Genomic DNA, 13,416 nt, shown 5'->3' with positions numbered 1-13,416 from the left:
AGTCACTCAGTCCTTAAAATCACTCATGCCTCACAGTCACTCAATCATCCCAATCACTCGGCACTCGCGCTCGGCACTCGCACTCGGCACTCACACTCAGTAGGCACCTGAGCTAATTGGGGGTGTGTACAGACTCCGGAGGGGCTCCTTCAGCCTAAGCGCTATAATTTGCACGGACAACTCACGTGCTGCACGGATAACTCACGTACTATAGTATCAATATTTGTATCTGCACGGACAACTCACGTTTTATAATAAGCCAATCTAGCCTGCTACGACGTGCAACCCGATCCCATAATAATAAAGTATATAAAGCCAATATGGCCTGCTGCGGCGTGCAGCCCAATCCCATAATTATCCTCATAATCAGGCCCTCGGCCTCACTCAGTCATCAATCTCTCTAGTCTCTCTCTCATGGGCTCACAATATCATAAAAATAGCCCGAAAATGATGATATGATGTATCAATAAATAACAACAGAGACTGAGATATGATATGTAATAACATGAATATTACTGAGTATAAATTTTTAGTTTAAAACAAATAATTCACAGCAATATGACCTCTGTGGGTCCTAATAATATTGGCAGTTAGCCTACACATGATTTTTAATATGATTCTCTGCTCAATTTCTTTAACACATAAAACTGTATGGAAAATGCCAAGATTATCTGACTACAAAAATTCCACGGAACAATTACGTCACAATTTCTATGGTGCACGCCCACACGCCTGTCACCTAGTATGTGTGTCACCTCCAAGCAATTCACATAATACGTATATTCAGGCTTCATACTCTCAGCTCCAAGATTAGAAGAGTTACTTACCTCGAACAAGCTGAATCCAATGTCGAGCAAGCTAAACAATGCTCCACAAATTCCATTCTGCGCGTATCAACTTCCAAATGGCTCTAATCTAGTCACAATTAATTTTATTAAGTCCACACAATTATAGGAATTAATTCCATATCAAAATACTAATATTTTCCCACAAAATTCGAAATTACACTCCAAACATTGCCCATGGGGCCCACATCTCGGAATACGATGAAACTTACAAAATCCAATAACCCATTCAATTACGAGTTCAACCATACTAGTTTCACTCAAATCCGACTTCGAATCGACATTCAAATCCCAAAAATTCATTTTATGAAATTTCAACAATTTTTCCTCAAATTTCCATCTCAAACTACTAATTGAATGATGAAAACGATGATATATTCATGTATATTAACCAAATCTGAGTTAGAATCACTTACCCTGATGAATTTCTTGAAAATCCCCCGAAAAATCGCCACAAACCGAGCTCCCAATGTCCAAATATGAAATAATACCCAAACCCCCGGTGTTATAATACACAATCTGACCCCTCATTGTGCTGACTGCACAATGTTTTGCGGTCTGCACATTCCAGGTTCCTGTGCGCACTCCAAATTGTGCGGCCGCACTTCAACACTCTGCATTACTAGACTTTAGTAAAATGCCCATACCTTTCTGTACAAATGTCCAAATGATTAATGCTATACCTTTTTGGAAACTAGATTCAAAGGGCTACAACTTTTGGTTTTGAATCATCTCTAAATTCGTTGTGGATTAAAAGATATAAGCCTCCGAAGTTGGACCATCGAACCTGCAGAACCCCCTGAAGTGTGGCCGCAGACAAAATTGTGCGGTCCGTATTTTTCTTCTACGGTCCGCACATTTTCATCTGCTGCAACACTTTTTCATGTCACAACCCAAAATCTAACTAGTTGTGATGGCACCTAACCCAACCCGTTAGGTAAGCCAATTACCAAATATCCCATTCCAATAATAATTATTAAAGCAATTTAAGTAAATAAAGGTCTTAATCTTATACAATTCCCAAGAACTGGTAGTACAAATCATGAGCTTCTAAGAATAGAGTGTACAAAGCGAAAATAAAATAAATACATAGTCTATTTGAATAATACATAAACAGAGCTTTTGTAAATCTAAGGCTACCCTGAACAAGATGCAGCTACAACAGGAATGCAGGTACATCTTCAAATCCGGCAACCATTGAGCACAACAACAACAACAGCCAATATCTGCACACAATGTGTATAAGTGTAGTATCAGTACAACCGACCCCATGTACTGAGTAAGTAACAAACCTAGCCTGAGGTTGAAAGTAGTGACGAGCTTCCACCAAGGTCGGGTCCACAACCAATAGTCCACAATAGTCCATAACAACATAAAGCAAATAATTCCAGAAGTATCTCAGAGATAAAATGCTCAGCCAAATCATGATTTCAAAAATTATAGTTGTTCCTTTCAAATCCATCAGTGAAAACTCAAATCTTTTGCCGGAGTTGCCAAAAATATGAATAGTTTGAATACAATAAATTTCTCCCAAAATCTTGTCAATAATAAATAAGATGTTTCATTTTCCTTCCGGATGACCCGTGTAAAACAAATGCATCACTATGCCCATCTGTCAAAAATGTGTGAGAAATCATGAATGATGTGATGTTGTACAGCATGAGGAAAATACATCTCTATGCCTGTATGTCATGTGTGCATGCCAATGCGATGCAACTCAGTGATAAAATCATAAACGGCCCCTCGGGCAGAACATCACTCATATACAGCCCCTCGGGCAAACCTCACAGTCACTCGTGCCACTCGAGCATACCTCGCAATCACTCTTGCCACTCGGACATACCTCACAATCACTCATGCCTCCCAGTCACTCAATACTCGGCACTCGGCTCTCGCACTCAGTAGGTACCTGCACTAATTGGGGGTGTGTACAGACTCCGGAGGGGCTCCTTCAACAGAGGCGCTATAATCTACACGGACAACTCACATGCTGCACGGACAACTCACGTGCCATAATAAGCCAATAAGGCCTGCTGCAGGCGGGCAGCACCGATCCATATAATAGTAATAATATATATAAAGACAACATGACCTGCTGCGGCGTGCAACCCGATCCCATAATAATCCTCACAATCAGGCCCTCGGCCTCACTCAGTCATCAATCTCTCCAGTCTCTCGGGCTCACAATGTCATGAAAATAGCCCAAAATGATGATATGATGTATCAATGAATAACAACAGAGACTGAGATATGATATGTAATGAAATGAATATGACTGAGTATGAATTTTCAATTTAAAACAAATAATTCATAACAATATGACCTCCGTGGGTTCCCCAAATACTGGCACATAGCCTCAATATAATTTTTAATATGCTTTTTAGCTCAATTTCTTTAACACATAAAACTGCATGGAGAATGCCAAGATTATTTAACTACAAAATTCCACAGAACCAATTATGTCACAATTTCTATAGTGCACGCCCACACGCCCATCATCTAGCATGTGCGTCACCTCCCAACAATTCCCAAAATACATATATTCAGGGTTCATACCCTCAACTCCAAGATTAGAAGAGTTACTTACCTCGAATAAGCCAAATCCAATGCCGAGCAAGCTAAACAATGCTCCAGAAATCCCATTCTGTGTGTATCAACTTCCGAACGGCTCGAATCTAGTCACAATTAATTTTATTCAACCCATAAAATTTATAGGAATTAATTCCATATCAAAATACTAATATTTTCCACAAAATCCGAAATTATGCCCCAAAAATCGCTCGTGGGCCCCACATCTCGGAACCCGACAAAAGTTACAAAATATTAACGCCCATCCAACCACGAGTCCAACCATACAAATTTTACCAAATTCCGACATCAATTCGACCCTCAAATCTTCAATTAAAGTCTATGAAAATTTCGACCATTTTCAACCCAATCTTTACCCATTTGAACTTAACAATCTTTCACAACCTTATTGATATGTATACATAATACTCTTACCCCAAGAATTATACTATTAATCACCCATCTTTACTCCAAACCTGAAATTGAAGAATTGGGGAAAGAAATTATTACCTCTTTGAAGCCCTAGCAAGATCCTCGTGAAATCTTCAAACCTTGAACAAGAATTGATGGATAAATGACTAAGTCTTCACTTTCTCTCTCTAAAATGCTCTCACTTCTCTCTAAAATATCAGATGAAACCCTTCAAAATGACCCCCAATAGTGTTTTATAAGAATGGGGTCGGGTTTATAAAACCAGAAAAATTAAGCCTCGAAACACACTATGCGGTCGCATATGCGACCGCATAACGCTTCTGCAGCTCGCAAAATGGCCGCGAAATGTGGCCTACGGAACTAGGCAAGGCTGCCTCAGTATGCGGCCATCCTGCGAATTTTCCTCCATACTTGCCCCTCTCCTGATCCACTCTGCGGCCATTATGTAGTCCGTAGAGTGATTCTGTGACCGCATAGTGGTCGCATAAATGACCCTTTTTCCGGCAATTTATTTTTTACTTTACACATCGGTGCATTGTTCAACCCAAAAAGTCCGAGCCCTTTTACTAATTGATCTACCTCGGCACCATAAAACCTTAATTTCCTTAGCAAAATTTCTCCAGGGTCGTTACACATGAGTCAATATCCGGTCAACTATTTCAACTTAAGCTTCCAACATGAAAATTCATTCTTCCAAGCTAACTTCGAAATATCTTAAAAACCAAAACCGATAATTCACACAAGTCATAATACCTCGTAGGAAGTTATTCAAGACTTTAAATAGTTGAAAGGGGTGTAAATACTCAAAACGACCGGTCGGGTCGTTATATTTCATCTGCTACAACACTCAAAATGTGCCTCAGCACTTGAAATTGTGTGGTCCGCACTTTCAACGTTCCAGAACAACATCAGAGTGCCGAAATGCCTGGACATCGCTCAAAACTCACCCCGAAACTCACCGAGTCACTCGGGATCCCATTCAAATATACCAACAAGTCGCATAATATGACACAAACTTAGTCGATTCCTCAAATTATATTGAACAACACTACGGACCCCGGAATGCCTTCAAATTTTGCACACAAGTTATAAATGACATTACAAAGCTATTCTAATTTCTAGAATCGGATTTTGACTCCAATATCAAAAAGTCAACCCCCGATCAAACTTCCTAAAAATTTAACTTTCGCCATTTCAAGCAAAATTCCACTACGGACCTCCAAATAATTTTTCGGACACGCTCCTAAGTCCAAAATCACCATACAGAGCTACTGAAAATATCAGAATTCAAATCCGAGGTCATTTACATATAAATCAACACACGGTCGACTTTTCCAACTTAAGCTTTCCATTACGAGACTAAGTATCTCAATTCATTGCGAAATCTTCCCGGACCCGAACTAACTAATCCGATAGGTCATAATACAACTATAAAGCAAAAATAGAGAAGTAAATGGGGGAACAATACTGTAATACTCAAAATGACCGACTAGGTCATTACATATGTGTGTTGAGATATTATCTGGACGGAGCGATAAGGGTGGCTATAGGAGAGATAAGGGTGGCTATAGGAGCGATAAGGATGGCTATTGATATTGTTAGGGCGATGGGATAAGTGAGGCTATTATAAGAGTGATAAGGGTGGCTATAAGAGTGATAAGGGTGGCTATTAATATTGTCAGGGCATAGGGATAAATGAGGCTATTATAGGAGTGATAAGGGTGGCTATAAGAGAGATACAAGTGGCTATTGTCAGTGATGATATGTGATGATGTGGGGTTATTGCATTGGTAATTTTCATGTGATGTTGTGATTTTCCTTGTGTTCATTTTTATACCTTGTGCAATTTGTCTTGTTGTTGGTAAATTGATAATAGTATGATCTATGTTGAAATTGGGAGCCTGTGGTTATTGCCAGGTAGATTATGAAATGAAATGTGGGCACAAGGTGCCGTGAGTAAATAATGATGATATTGGCACGTGAACTGTCCGTGCAGTTGTGATATGAAATGTGGGCACTAGGTGTCGTGAGTAAATAATGATGATATTGGCATGTGAACTGTCCGCGCAGTTGTGATATGAAATATGGGCACGAGGTGCCGTGAGTAAATACCGATGATATTGACACGTGAATTGTCCGTGCAGTTGTGATATGAAATGTGGGCACGAGGTACCGTGGTTAAGTGAATGATGATATTTGGCACGTGAGTTGTCCGTGCGGTTGTGATAGAGAAATTGGCACGAGGTGCCATGGAAATATGAAAGTGGGATGAGACCCGTATTTTATGATTTTGAAATGCTGTGTCACAGGGTGACATTTATTCGAAAGAGATTTAGTTGAAAGAATTTTATTTGAAAAATATTTATTTGAAGGAATTATATTTGAAAGAGATTAAAAGATATTTATTTAAAAGTATTATATCCTGAAGATTTCTATTTGAAAAATATATAGGCGAAAGATTTATATTGGAAGGACTTGATTAATTGGTTGTACCTGTATTCATTATTTATTGCGCAATATTTATGGTGTTCTTGTCGTCCTGCAGTGTATATCACTGGTTGATTATTATTGCCATCATTGTTATTTGTTTTCTATTATTTTTGTATATTATATTGCACAGGTTATTAGACTGGTGAGTGTCTCGACTGTACCTCGTCACTACTCCACTGAGGTTGGTCTTGATACTTACTGGGTACCGACCGTGTTGTACTCATACTACACTTCTGCACATTTTTGTGCAGGGTCAGGTATTGGAGCTATCGGACTCGGACAGAGTTAAAGTATGATCGCAAGGATTCAAGGTAGAGCTGCTTGATCGTTACAGTCCCTTGAAGTGTTTCCATTTTATTGTACTGTTAATTATTAATCAAATAGTATTGAGTATTCGATCATTGAGATCATTTCATATATTCAGTTAGAGTTCGTGACTCAATATTACCAGTCTTGGGAGGTTGTTATATTTGTTTCCGCTTTTGGTTTAAAAAAATGGCTCAAAATATAATTATAATCGGCTTACCTAGTATTAGAGACTAAGTGCCATCACGACGCCTGTGGTGGGATTTTTGGGTCTTGACAATTAGTGTTAATTTATTATTTTTATTCTCTTTAAAAATTTAGGTAGTTTATGACTCGCTCTTCTACAAAAAAGTTGGTTAGTTACGATCCAGAAATTGAAAAATCTCTTCGATTGTGCAGGAAAGGACAAACATCATCTTCTCAAAGCATAGATCATGAAGGAATGGAGAATCAGGGAGTAGAAGACATTCAACCACCGGTCCATGTAGAGGATCAGTTTGATGAAGTAACACCAAGGCCAGCAAACAGAATCCTAAGGGATTATGCTAGACCTGACCGCTTCAACTGTAAATCTAGTGTCAGAAAACTCCCAATGGTAGCCAACAACTTTGAAATCAGGACAGGCTTGATTCAAACGATTCAATAGTCTTGCATATTCACTGGAGACGCAAGTGAAGATCCACACAGTCATTTAATTGACTTTTTGGAACTTGTTGAAACAACTAAGTATAATGGAGTACCTCCTGAAGCTATCAAGTTAAGGCTATTTCCTTTTTCTTTAAAAGAAGATGCCAAGACTTGGTTGTGAAGTTTGCCACAAGGTTCCATTACCACATGGGACCAAATGACTCAGAAATTTTTAAATAAATATTTTTCCCCTGCTAAAACCACAAAGTTAAGATGTAACGACCCAACCGGTCATTTTGAGTATTATAACCCCGTTTTCCCATTTACTTCTCAAATTGTACTTTACAGTTGTTGTGTGAATTGCCGGGGTAATTGGTTCGGGTCTAGTAAGGTTTTGGAAGGAATTGGAACACTTAGTTCCAAGGTTTAAAGCTTAAGTTAAAATAGTGATCGAATCCGGATTTATGTTTAAAATGACCTCGGATTTGAATTTTGATGATTCCAATAGCTTCGTATGGTGATTTTGGACTTAGGAGCGTGTCCGAAAAATTATTTGGAGGTCCGTAGTGAAATTTGGTTTGAATTGCCGAAAATTAAATTTTTGGGAAGTTTAACCGGGGTTTGACTTTTTGATATCGGGGTCAGAATCCGATTCTGGAAATTTGAATAGGTCTGTAATGTGAAATGTGACTTGTGTGCACAATTTGAGGTCAATCGGACGTGATTTGATAGGTTTCGGCGTTATTTGTAGAATTTAGAAATTTGAAAATTTATTAGGCTTGAATCCGTGTGTAGTTCATATTTTGGAGGTTGTAAGGTATGATTTGAGGCCTCGAGTAGATCTGTGTTATGTTATGGAACTTGTTAGTATGTTCGGACGGGGACTCGAGCGCGTCGGGTGAGTTTCGGATGGTTAACGGATTATTTTTTGAATTTGGAAGACTGCTGGAACTGAAGCCTTCTGGTCTAATCGCACCTACGGAAAACTAGTCGCAGGTGCGAGCAGGTGTGTGCTGAAGCGAGGTGCGCAGGTGCGGAATCGCACCTGCACGAGAAGGAGCGCAGATGCGGGCAGAGGGCTGTGAGGCATTGGTCGCAGGTGCGAGGGAAAATTCTACACCTGCGTGAGCGCAGATGCGGACGGATGCACGTAGAAGCGAAAACTGAGCAGGCGAGTAGAGTCCGCAAATGTGACATTTTGTTTGCACAAGCGGATGTGCAGGTGAGCAAATCTTGTCCGCAGATGCGGAAATCGCTGCGGCAGAATCTTAAATTCAAGGGTTCGACATTTTCACCCATTTGTTTTTCGGATTTTAGAGCTCGGGTTGGGCAATTTTGGAGAGAAAATTTTTCACACAACTTGGGGTAAGTGTTCTTGACTCCCTTGTGATTATATTCCATGAATTAATCTTCATTTTTGGGGTAAGATTATTGAATCTTCAAGAGAAATAGAAGGAAATTTCTATAATGTCACAAAATGAATTTTTCAAGTTTGAATATCGATTTGGAGTCGGATTTGAGTGAAATTAGTATGGTTGAACTTGTAATTGGATGAGTTGTCATATTTTGTGAGTTTCATCGGATTTTGAGACGTGGGCTTCACAAGTGATTTTTGGGGTATAATTTCGGATTTTATGGAAAATATTAGCATTTTGATATGGAATTAATTCTTATAAATTGTATGGACTGAGTCAAATTATTGTGACTAGATTCGAGCCGTTTGGAAGTTGATATGCGCAGAATGGAATTTCTGGAGCATTGCTTAGCTTGCTCGACATTGGATTTGGCTTGTTCGAGGTAAGTAACTCTTCTAATCTTGGAGTTGAGTGTATAAACCCTGAATATATGTATTTTGTGAATTGTTGGGAGGTGACGCACATACTAGGTGATGGGCGTGTGGGCATGCACTATAGAAATTGTGACATAATTGTTTCTGTAAAATTTTATAGTTAAATAATCTTGGCATTTTCCATGCGATTTTATGTGTTAAAGAAATTGAGCTGAAAAGCGTATTAAAAATCATGTTGAGGCTATGTGCCAGTATTATTGGGACCCACAGAGGTCATATTGCTGTGAATTATTGTGTTAAATTGAAAATTCATACTCTGTCGTATTCATTTCATTGCATATCATATCTCAGTCTCTGTTGTTATTTATTGATACATCATATCATCATTTTTGGGCTATTTTTCATGACATTGTGAGCTCGAGAGACTGGAGAGATTGATGACTGAGTGAGGTCGAGGTCTTGATTGTGAGGATGAGTGTGGATTGGGGCTGCCCGCCTGCAGCATACTTTATTATTATAGCACATGAGTTGTCCGTGCAGATTATAGCGCTTGGGCTGAAGGAGCCCCTCCGAAGTCTGTACACACCCCCAGTGAGCGCAGGTACCTACTGAGTGCGAGTGCCGAGTGCTGAGTGACTGGGAGGTATGAGTGATTGTGAGGTATGCCCGAGTGGCAAGAGTGATTGTGAGGTATGCCCGAGTGGCAAGAGTGATTGTGAGGTATGCCCGAGTGGCAAGAGTGATGGTGAGGTATGCCCGAGTGGCACGAGTGACTGTGAGGTTTGCCCGAGGGGCTGTATATGAGTGATGTTCTGCCCGATAGGCTGTTTATGATTTTTTCACTGAGTTGCATCGTATTGGCATGCACACCTGACATACATGCATAGAGATGTATTTTTCCTCATACTGTACAACATCATATCATTCATGATTTCTCACACATTTTGACAGATGGGCATAGTGATGCATTTGTTTTACACGGGTTATCCGGAAAGAAAATGAGACATCCTATTTATTATTGAAAAGATTTTTGGAGAAATTTATTATTTTCAAACTATTCATATTATTGGCAACTTCGGCAAATTATTTGGGTTTTCACTAATGTATTTGAAAGAAAGAACTACTATTTTGTTTTGAAATCATGATTTGACTGAGTATTTTATCCCTGAGTTACTTCTGGTATTATTTGCTTTATATTGTTATGGATTGTTGTGGACTATTGGTTTTGGACCCGACCTTGATGGAAGCTCGTCACTACTTTCAACCTACGGCTAGGTTTGTTACTTACTTAGTACATGGGGTCGATTGTACTGATACTACACTTCTGCACATTGCGTGCAGATGTTGGGTGTTGTTGTTGCTGTGCTCGATGGTTGCAAGATTTGAAAATATACCTGCGTTCCTGTTGTAGCTGCCTCTTTTTCAGGGTAGCCTTAGATTTATAATAGCTATGTTTATGTATTATTCAAACAGACTATGTATTTATTTCATTTTCACTTTGTATACTCTATTCTTAGAAGCCCACCAGTTCTTGGGGATTGTATAAGATCAGGATCTTTATTCACTTAAATTGCTTTAATAATTATTATTGAAATTGGTTAGTTGGTTATTGGCTTACCTAACGGGATGGGTTAGGTGCCATCACGACTAGTTGGATTTTGGGTCGTGACATAAAAGAAGACATCTCTAATTTCTTGCAGACTGACACTGAGTCAGTTTATCAAGCTTGGGAAAGATTAAAAGCAATGTTAAGAAAATGTCCACACCATGGCATTCCTGAACAAATGCAATTGTATATTTTTTATCATGGGTTAAAACCCTCTTCTAGAAATGTGATTGATGCAACTACAGGAGGTTCTGTAATGGAAAAAACCACGGAGGAAGCATAGCAATTATTTAACGAGATTTCTGAGAATTCCATCTAATGGCCATCTGAGCGTGTAATCATCAAGAAGGCTGCTACGGTAAATCAGGTTGATGCTTTAAATACACTAACGCATCAAATTGTTTCTTTGGCATAAAAGTTTGAATCTTTTCAGGTGAATACACAACAACCAAGCCTATCTGAGGCTTGTGATATGTGTGGAGGAAACCATCTGAACCATGAATGTCAAGCAAACAATCATAATGACGAAGAAGTCCATTATGTCGGTTATAAACAATACACTTTTGGGAGTCCAATGGCACAAAAGCATCCAGGATTTCAATGGAGCAATCTGAATGGTGCAGAGAACTCTCAAAGCTTCCAGAAGCAAGAAATACAAGGTCCGTCGGGATACCAGAATCAGAACTGTGGGCAACCAAACTATAGACCTTATCCACAAGCAGGGCCATATCAGCAAAGGACTCAACAAGTTCATTCAAGTCTCAAAAATCTAGAAATTCAATTAAGCCAACTAGCAACTCTTGTGTCAGAAAAGATTCAAGGTCCCTTACCAAACAATACAGAGAGAAATCCAAAGGAGTACCTTAAGGCCATCACCTTACGGTCAGGTAAAGAGCTTGATGAACCCTATACAGACCAGTCAGAACAACAGGTAAACAACTGTAAGAATGTTGAAATACCCTCTGAACTATCTGAAGAGAAAGAAGTAAAGAAAAAAGAAGAAAAAAATATTGAAAAATTGACTCCTTTCCCTCTGACAATTCCTTTTCCACAAAAACTGAAAAGCGAAAATCTTGATAATCAATTTTCAAAGTATTTGAAGATTTTAAAATAGATTCACATCAATATTCCTTTCACCGATGCTTTGCTACAAATGCCTTCTTATGCCAAATTCCTAAAAGAAATTTTGTCAAGTAAAAGGAAATTGGAAGAAGTTTTTGTGGTGATGCTTACTGAAAAATACAGTGCTATACTTCAAAATAAGCTACCACAAAAACTTGGCAATCCAGGTAGTTTTACAATTCCATGCACTTTGGGAGGAGTATATTTTGAAAAAGCACTTTGTGATTCTGGAGCTTCAATTAACTTGATGCCATTTTCTATCTTTAGAAAATTAAATCTTGGTGAAATAAAAGACATATGTGTTTCTCTTCAGTTTGCAGATCAAAGTACTAAGAAACCTAAGGGAATAATTGAAAATGTGCTCGTAAGAGTAGATAAGTTTCTTTTCCATGTAGATTTTATAGTACTTGAAATGAAGGAATGTCCCGATGAACCAATTATTTTGGGTAGACCATTTCTTTCCACAGGTAGAACAATCATAGATGTCCATCAAGGACAACTAATTTTGAGAGTTGATGAAGAAAAAGTCATTTTTGATATGCAAAAGATATTAAGATTTTCAGGAGATGAGACATCATCTTCGTGTTTTTCGATTGGCCTGATTAATTGTCTTACAGATGAATTCAAAGATGATCAATTAATTCCAGACTCAATGGAAAGATGTTTGGCCAAATCTGGCACCATACAAGATGATGTGGAGATGCAAACAGAACAAATTCAACCAAAAATTGAACTCAAAGTTCTCCCATCTCATTTAAAATATGTTTAGCTTGAGGAAGAGTTATTTTCAATAATTATTTCATCTTCTCTTATTGCAGGACAAGAAGAAAAACTGATTGAAGTGTTGAAAACACATAAACGAGCTTTGGGGTGGACTATAGAAGATATCAAAGGGATTAATCCAGCTGTTTGTAAACACAGAATCCTCATGGAAGATAGCTACATGCCAATAGTCCAGCCCCAAAGGAGATTGAATCCAACAATGCAGGAAGTAGTAAAAAAAGAGGTCGTAAAGCTTTTGGCTGCAGATAATATCATTAGAAGATGTGTGCCTGAAGAAGAGATGAACAAAATTTTATATCAATAAAGATGCCCGAGCATATGTTGCACAATGTGGCATGTGTCAAAGAACAGGTAACATCAATAAGAGAGATGAGATGCCATTGCAATCAATACATGTATGTGAAATATTTGATGTTGGGGGAATAGATTTCATGGGTCCTTTTCCTTCTTCTCATTCTTTTGAATATATCCTAGTGGCTGTTGATTATGTGTCAAGATGGGTTGAAGCCATCCCCACAAGGAAAAATGATGCTCAAACTGTGTGCAATTTTCTCAAAAAAAAATATTTTTATCAGATTTGGTACACCATAAGTCATCATTAGTGACTTATGAGTGGTGATTTTACCACTTATTCTAGTCTCTTTTCTTTAGATTTTGCGTCCTTTAATTACAATGTGAGGTTTTTTATGGTGTATATTGCTAGATTTTCAGGTAAATGATGCCACGAAGAGACTTGAATTCAAGTGAAGCGGAATTGAGCAAAAAAGAGTACAAAAGTGCAAAATCCTTCAGTAATTTCGCATTTGCAGAACACTGCCCGCATATGCGATCTCGCATCTGCGAGCTTA

The 13,416-nt window shown here is 38.6% G+C and overlaps 1 protein-coding gene and 1 non-coding gene across 2 annotated transcripts; one reads left to right on the top strand and one right to left on the bottom strand.

The window, feature by feature from the left end:
• Positions 1–10,724: 10,724 nt before the first annotated feature.
• Positions 10,725–10,831, bottom strand: LOC142168557 (small nucleolar RNA R71). The gene has a single exon (XR_012698410.1). It is a non-coding gene; the product is annotated as a small nucleolar RNA R71 (small nucleolar RNA).
• Positions 10,832–11,816: 985 nt separating this feature from the next.
• Positions 11,817–12,872, top strand: LOC142168303 (uncharacterized). The gene is made up of 2 exons (XM_075228966.1): positions 11,817–12,462; positions 12,604–12,872. The coding sequence occupies exons 1-2, from the start codon at positions 11,817–11,819 to the stop codon at positions 12,870–12,872; spliced, it is 915 nt and encodes a 304-aa protein (XP_075085067.1).
• Positions 12,873–13,416: the final 544 nt, after the last annotated feature.

The sequence above is a fragment of the Nicotiana tabacum genome, chromosome 13 (assembly GCF_000715075.1).
Source record: "Nicotiana tabacum cultivar K326 chromosome 13, ASM71507v2, whole genome shotgun sequence".
Classification (NCBI taxonomy): Eukaryota; Viridiplantae; Streptophyta; class Magnoliopsida; order Solanales; family Solanaceae; genus Nicotiana; species Nicotiana tabacum.
This window is presented reverse-complemented; position numbering and strand designations above follow the sequence as displayed.

Bases quoted from the DNA above. Each gene is read 5' to 3' on its own strand.
- LOC142168303 (XM_075228966.1), top strand. From the start codon at position 11,817: ATGCCTTCTTATGCCAAATTCCTAAAAGAAATTTTGTCAAGTAAAAGG. The intron at 12,463-12,603 runs GCACCATACAAG...CTCTTATTGCAG, and splicing joins AAGATGTTTGGCCAAATCTG to GACAAGAAGAAAAACTGATT.